General features: G+C 38.6%; 1 protein-coding gene across 1 annotated transcript; it reads right to left on the bottom strand.

The window, feature by feature from the left end:
• Nucleotides 1-112: 112 nt before the first annotated feature.
• Nucleotides 113-6142, bottom strand: ess2 (ess-2 spliceosome associated protein). The gene is made up of 10 exons (XM_023419678.2): nucleotides 5794-6142; nucleotides 5019-5187; nucleotides 4794-4877; nucleotides 4365-4534; nucleotides 3886-4003; nucleotides 3653-3786; nucleotides 3378-3480; nucleotides 3155-3264; nucleotides 2935-3050; nucleotides 113-2711 (listed from the first exon to the last, which is right to left on the bottom strand). The coding sequence occupies exons 1-10, from the start codon at nucleotides 5938-5940 to the stop codon at nucleotides 2432-2434; spliced, it is 1431 nt and encodes a 476-aa protein (XP_023275446.1). The 5' UTR covers nucleotides 5941-6142; the 3' UTR covers nucleotides 113-2431.
• Between the last annotated feature and the right edge of the window lie 718 nt (nucleotides 6143-6860).

Raw genomic sequence — 6860 nt, 5'->3', positions numbered from 1 at the left:
GCTGCCAGGGGCGGAGTTAGTCAGATTAAACCCCGGGTGACACATGATTACCAATGTGTATGTGTACCCGATGAGATTATTATGTGATAAATCCAACACAAGATATTGTCACTGGTTGTACGTAGCGGATACACGCTGATGGCTGACGCAGTTTATTATTTTCGTGACCCTATGTCATTCATCACTCAAAAACCAAGACAACTTGAAGCAGTCATCAAACTAGATTCAACCTTTTCCATTTGGGATAATTGAGAAAACTTTTTAATAAAAAGGCATAAATGTGCATTTCTACTAATAGGCCACTATATAATTAGCTCTATATTTATGTCTTTTCTTCCCTTTTTGAGACAGTCTGACCTGTTTGACCTTGTGAGACTGCCCATGGGTCAAACTCTCAGACTGCAATTATCATAATGGGTGAGTCAGTGAGGAAACTTTACAGCCTGCTTTTCTAATCATACTGGAAAAGACATATAAATGTCTTCAACAGCAGATTTTGGGACTAAAAGTACAACAACAATGTGCACATGATTTCTGTGCAGTGTCCCAATTCATACAACCACTGGGCCTCATCCCCCACTTGTATAAATCCAACAAATGCAGTTTATGACTTCTATTACAGTCTAACGCAGTAGCATTTAAACCTTCCTCATTGGCTCACTAATTCACCGCAAATATATTGGCATCATATCCAGGGTGCGTCAGCTGCTGTGACAAGTCCACAGGCTGACAGCTCTTGCGTAAACATATTAATGGAGAAACGTTTCACAATAATGATACACATATTCATCCCCACCATTTGTCAATAATCTGACAGTGCTGTTAAATTTTCATTCTTACACAGCTTTGAAACTGGCTTTGAGTCTTTTAAAAGGATGAGTTTTTTTCTGCCTTAAAACAATTCTCATATGCCAATATGGACAACATCTATAGTCCTTGTGTACAAAAAGTACACTCTAAAGTTCAGCTGAAGTTAATATAAAGCTTTAGCTGTCTGAGTGCAGCTCAGCAAGGAAACACCATCTGGGGAAACACAGAGAGGGAATTTAGTGCTAAAAAGCCTGTACTGTCAGATGATACCCACTTGACTCAGACTGCTGAAGCCTCATATTAGCCTCCGCTGAGGTTTGAAATACATTTTTTCACAGGAGCACTGTACAGTTTATCCGCCAACTCTTACACTGGTGTTGCACGAAGCTTCATTGTCATAATTTGACCAGTAATTCTTTCACTGTACATACGCGCTTACAAGTTCTGTTTTAAGACTGACTTAACAAGCGATGTGACTTCACCACACAACAGAGAAACCTAATTTGATAAAAAAGATTTGACCTTTTGGAGTTAGGGTACCCTGTAACCTCTAATGTTCCAAAAAACAGATCGAGTACATGTTGGGGTATTTCTGGCTGTATCTCAAACACAGAGCAGTATGACTTTACAGTATGACTTTACATTTGAAGCTTGCGTGAGAAAAAGAAGAGAGGTATAAAGTTATTATTCACAGTTCTGTTCCACCACCAGCAGGAGGTGGAACAGAACTATTGACGAGGATGTCATCAGGTGAAACATTTATTATATTCTTTTGCAGACAATTCTTAGTCAAATATGTCCAATTTAATTATAGATATTAACAAAAAGATTGTAAAGTTTTATAATGCTAACCAGGCTTTGCCTGTAAATTTTTCAACTTTAAATTAAAAAGATGTAGGTCATCCCCTCTCTCTCTCTCACTAGCTTTCCTGTCTCTCACTGTGACTATCGCAAATAAAGACAAATATGCCCCAAAAAATAACATGAAGGGGTAAAAAGACACATTCATCATTTACACTGATAATCAGTGAGCTGTCTAACTGAAGCCCTTTCTAACTGTCTAACTTTTTTTTTTTTTTTTCTTATTTCTAACACCAACACAAAAATTTTACGATGGGGAAACCGGTTTTAATGTAACAAAACATGTACTTCTAAGCAATTTCTATGATGCAGAGACACACTGAAATGTCATGGTTACATGTATGAATTAAAATGTAATTTGTATGTGTAATCCTCTGTGACAATTACTGGGTTATAATCATATTAAAAATCAGTTAAGCATGGGTATGTGGCAAGGATAGCAGGGGTTTAACTGGAAACAACTGTATGTAAATCTATGAAACCTTGCATTAAAACAAAATATAAAAAATAAGAAACAAATAATTACATAGAATTTGGACACTATATTTCACCGGGATCTACATTAACCCATCTGCGCAAAATAGTAACAAACAAACCCTCAAATATTCTTCAGTCCACTGTACATTTCTTTATCCAGTCATCCAGCTGAAAGTTGTGCTCTTTAATCTGAGAAAACAGGGTCTGGAGAATTTATAGTGAAGTTATCCACGTTATGATGAGTGTATTTTGTACAATCCCAGCAGAGCGCAGCTTCTCTTGCTTAGAAAAAGTCTGAGGCTTTCCGTCTCTTGGGAAGTTGCAGCAGATTGTCCGTGAGTGACGTAAGGTCCTGAGAGCTTGGGGTCTTGGCTTTGTTTGGTGTTGGTGTTCCTGACGGAGTGGATGGGCCACCGAAGGGAGACTTGCAGCCGACGACTCTGTGTGAGGGAGATGGGGTGTAACTTGCTCTTAGTGCTTTGTCCGTGTATTTGCTAGATGTCCGATTTACAAGCCTCTGCAGGGCTGGGGTGAGGGCTGGGCTCAGGCCTTTAGGCGTAAGACTGCAAGACAAAGGATGAGGTGCTCAGTTAGTTTGTGACTGTAATAATTTCTTCAAGATTGCACTAACAAATACAGTGGAAGACTAGTGGTGTTAAATACGTTGTTTAAAATTTAAGCTGGACTTTCCCTCTTGATAGAAAGGAGTCTGACAGATGCAGTGAAGCGTTGTTACCTGAAGAAGCAGATAAAATAAAGAGTGTACAAAGTCAAAAATGTGTTTACCTTGCAAGGTTCTCTGTGACCTTTCGCAATGCCTCCTGTTTCTTTGCACGGTTTTTAGCTGCAGCTTCATTGGCCATCTTTAAACCCAGCCTCTCCCGTCGTCCCGGTTCTGGAATCTTTTTGAAACAATATGAAGTGTCAATATTTTACAACTTAGCAAATAATAAAATACAAAAATGCGATTAACAAAGCCTTGCAGCTACCAGTTTATGTTCAGTACCTTAAATGATGGACCGTGATTCCTCTCAACATATGGGGTGTCTGATCCATCCAGACGAAATGGTGTACTCTCGATCTCACCCCAGGTCATCAGAGGTGACTCAGCTACACCTGAGGGAACAAAAACAGCTTTCAGAAATCTACGCCACGTTGAATCAGCCATTCAAGGCAACATTTATTGTCATCTGTCATCTATTTGGAGGAGGATTGTAAAACCAACTTACCAGGTGCAGGGGAAGGTGTTCTTTCAAAACCATATCCATTCACTGTCGGGGATTCATGGGGGATGAGCTCTTTCCCATCGGGGCCGACTTTACCCTGTTTGAACTGGACAAATCAAAAAAAAAAAAAAAAAAAAGGTTATACATCAGCTGTATCATTCATTCATTTATTCAACTAAAGAATAGACTGCCATGCTGAAACACTTCAATCAAGAGAATGGAGCACATTCAGGCGAAAACAAAATTACCCTAATGCAACATCATGCCTTATTTATTACCTGTGCATTTAGAGCTGCAGCCTGTTGAATCTGGCTTTTGTTTAGAGCTTTGCTGAATGGGTCCCCAACAAAGCGTGTATTCTTGTGAACCACCTCCCTTGGCTTCTTAAAGAGAGCATCATCGTCTTTAACACCTTAATTGGAGAAATGTGAAAAGCACATTACATTCAATTTTTTTTCACAGCTAAATGTGATCAATATTGAGGATTCATGTTTTTAAAAAATTATCTTACCCTCTGGATAATACATCAAGGCATTCTTCGCTTTGTATTCCCATGTCTCCAATCCAGCTTTGACACATTCAAGTGCTGCCTTCTCCATCGATGGTAAAGCTAGGTTCTCCTCATGGCGCTGAAAAATATCAGTGTTTATGAATGTTTTCACTGTAGTCTTGGGGTGTGCAAAATAATCATCTGTCTGACAGTGATCAACTGCGACTGAAAACTAAGCCATGAAATCTTCATACCCTTCAGGGATGCAGTTTTCATGCAGGAACAAGCTACAAACTTTTCAGAGCCACATTTGAGGTTTTTGGGTGGTGATTGTTTGATTAAAGTATTTCAGTAATAAGCTACTCAATAATTTCTGCTAATCAACAATTTGGTCACAGACAATTTACTCAAAATCAGTCTATGATCAGAACACTTGTAATGTAAGTAATCATATTTCATATGCTTTGAATTCAAGTAAAACCTAAACTGCACATGCGTACCTGTTTGAATTCAGCCTCAGCCTCATATAACCAGGCATGCCTCAGTTTCTCCTTGTCTTTTGCCAGATCCATTATCTGTTCAAATGATGCATTATCCTCACTGGTATTTTTAGCAAGGAAACGATCCAGAGAGGGCAGCTCTTTCTCCTCCTTGTCATCATCTTTGCTCTCTATAAATAAAATATCGATAGATACAGGGTTAAATTACTGTTCCTTCTCTAAGTCCATTTGTAACAGTATAACTGCCAAATATGTCCACTGATAGGACCAAATGAAGAAGACAATTATACACAGCATGGGAAATGATTTATGTAAGATGGAAAAAAGGGAGTTTAAAGTGGGATACAGATCTGTGGGTTCATGTAAACACAAAGCTCAGAACAGTCTCTTAAATTATCTGCACTTCAAATTAAAAAATGAAATACTTACCTGTATCTAAACATTTATTGCCATGAGTAGAGGAGGGAGATCCCGTGCGGCCCACTGGTGTCTCAAAGCTAGCTGGAGTAACATCTTACACACGAAGAGGACAAAAGGAAAAAATTGTCATTTTCATGGAGCAGCAAAACAAACAAAAGCTATTCTTTCTCTCTCTAAGAAAGGGAGAAAAACATGGAAATACAGGGTCTAAATTCACTTTCTCATAATACTCACAGGGTGCAGAAGATCGTGGGGTAGATTTTGTCAATGATGATCCATATCGGATGGATATCTCTCTCATTCGCTCCAGGTCTCCAGTTTCCTCTGCTTCCAGGTAATCCTTCTGTGCTTGTAATTTTGTCACATCTGGGAAGAAATCCCTCTGTATGATCTTCTCTAAACTCTGTTGGAAGTACACAGGCAAGTACATTTGACTTTGAAAAACAGAGGATAATGACATACTACACAACAACAACAACATTTATAGAACTGACCTGTATTTCTCTCACTTTCACTCTGATATACAGAAATTTCTTATTTCTTACTAGTGCTAAAAACAAAACAGGATGGTAAGGCTGCACTATCATTTCAATAAACAATTCATCTGCTGATTATGATGATTACGATTAATCTTTCAGTCTGTGAAATGTCAGAATAGACATAAAGATGCCCACATCCCAATAAAACGTCATATAATTGCACTTTGTACTGACCAACAGTTCAAAACTTAGAGACAATTAATTAACAATGATATAAAAAGAGAAAAAGCTACACAATTCATCACATATGAAAAGCTGTTACCAGGGTGCTTTGCCTTTTTTGTTTAGCAATTTATCAAACTGAGTATTAGATTATCAATACTCTTGCCTGTTTTTTCTGTAAGCCCACTTAATTATGAATTAAACCAATACCTCCATAACAAACTTCCCAATAATATCAAACCATAAAATACCACAATATCACAGTATTGACACATAAAACGACATATGGTTGTCTATAGCTTAACTACCTCAATGTATTCCTCTTCATCCAGGACCTTTCTGTTCAGTGCCCCGTGCTCTGTCTCCTCGGGTTGCTGCCGGAGAGCCACTGTTGTTACCGTTGAAGGAACGAGGGTCCCGGACAGCGCTTTCCTCACGCTAGCGCTGCCCTCCATTGTGTATCGGCTAACGGCGATCGTTCAACCACAAACGTCGACTGGATGGAAACGCAAGGTGGCTGTTCTACTTGAAGAGCACCATTTAAATAATGTAAATAGTATCGTAGACACCACAGATCGGAATAGCTGCGAACGAGACCAGCTGTAACGCGTTAGCTAAGTTTTGGGTAACACAGCGCTGCAGCGTACGAACGACGTATTTCCGTACAGTCTGAGATGTTACGTCACAGGAAGTTTATGGACGCTCAGGAAACTTCCAGCATTTGTGTTTATAAGCTTCACTTGATACGTAAAAACAGTTTGTTGTCATTTCTCATTTTGAAAATTGGAATATAGTGCTTAATTCAACATACCAAAAGAGTGCCGCAGGAATTAGACCTACACCCCCGAAATTAGTTAGCATTTTAGCACTTCCGGGTGTTTTTTAATGGGCTTTTGGAGTGGTGACTAAAATAAGGTTTGTGGTGAACACATTATTAGTTTTTTCTTTACGACTGGTGGTTGTATTTAGACTTCAAAAATTATTAAAGTGGTGGTTCATTAGTGAAGATTAGTGAAGAAGGTGATGCTAACTTCCAAGTTGGCCTTCAAATATCTGTCATCCCTGCAGCACACTATTGTAACTCTTGTTATAACTTAAAGATAAGATATTATGTTTTGTGATCAGTGTAATTAATATCTGTTTGTAGAATGTGTATCAGTGTTGTTAGGTAAGATCTACTTGCTTGACAAAAACATGCATCGGAAATTACAGCCCCCCAAAAATGTCTTGTTATATTTAACGTGACAGATATAATGAATTTATAGGCTACCAATTGTACCGTGATTACAATTGCTTGGTAAGACAACAAAAATTACGTCATTGCTGATTAGTCCACTGTCACCATTACTTAACATGCTGAGTGTGCAGGAAAGGT

The sequence above is a fragment of the Seriola lalandi genome, unplaced genomic scaffold, assembly GCF_002814215.2.
Source record: "Seriola lalandi dorsalis isolate HSWRI2012SDOR001 ecotype SW California unplaced genomic scaffold, Sedor1 jcf7180002054606, whole genome shotgun sequence".
Taxonomy (NCBI): domain Eukaryota; kingdom Metazoa; phylum Chordata; class Actinopteri; order Carangiformes; family Carangidae; genus Seriola; species Seriola lalandi.
The sequence above is the reverse complement of the archived record's forward strand: the minus strand, read 5'-3'. Positions and strand labels throughout refer to the sequence as shown.

Bases quoted from the DNA above. Each gene is read 5' to 3' on its own strand.
- ess2 (XM_023419678.2), bottom strand. From the start codon at position 5,940: ATGGAGGGCAGCGCTAGCGTGAGGAAAGCGCTGTCCGGGACCCTCGTT. The intron at 4,878-5,018 runs GTGAGTATTATG...TTCGTGTGTAAG, and splicing joins CCCACGATCTTCTGCACCCT to ATGTTACTCCAGCTAGCTTT. The intron at 3,481-3,652 runs GTAATAAATAAG...TGATTTGTCCAG, and splicing joins CTGCAGCTCTAAATGCACAG to TTCAAACAGGGTAAAGTCGG.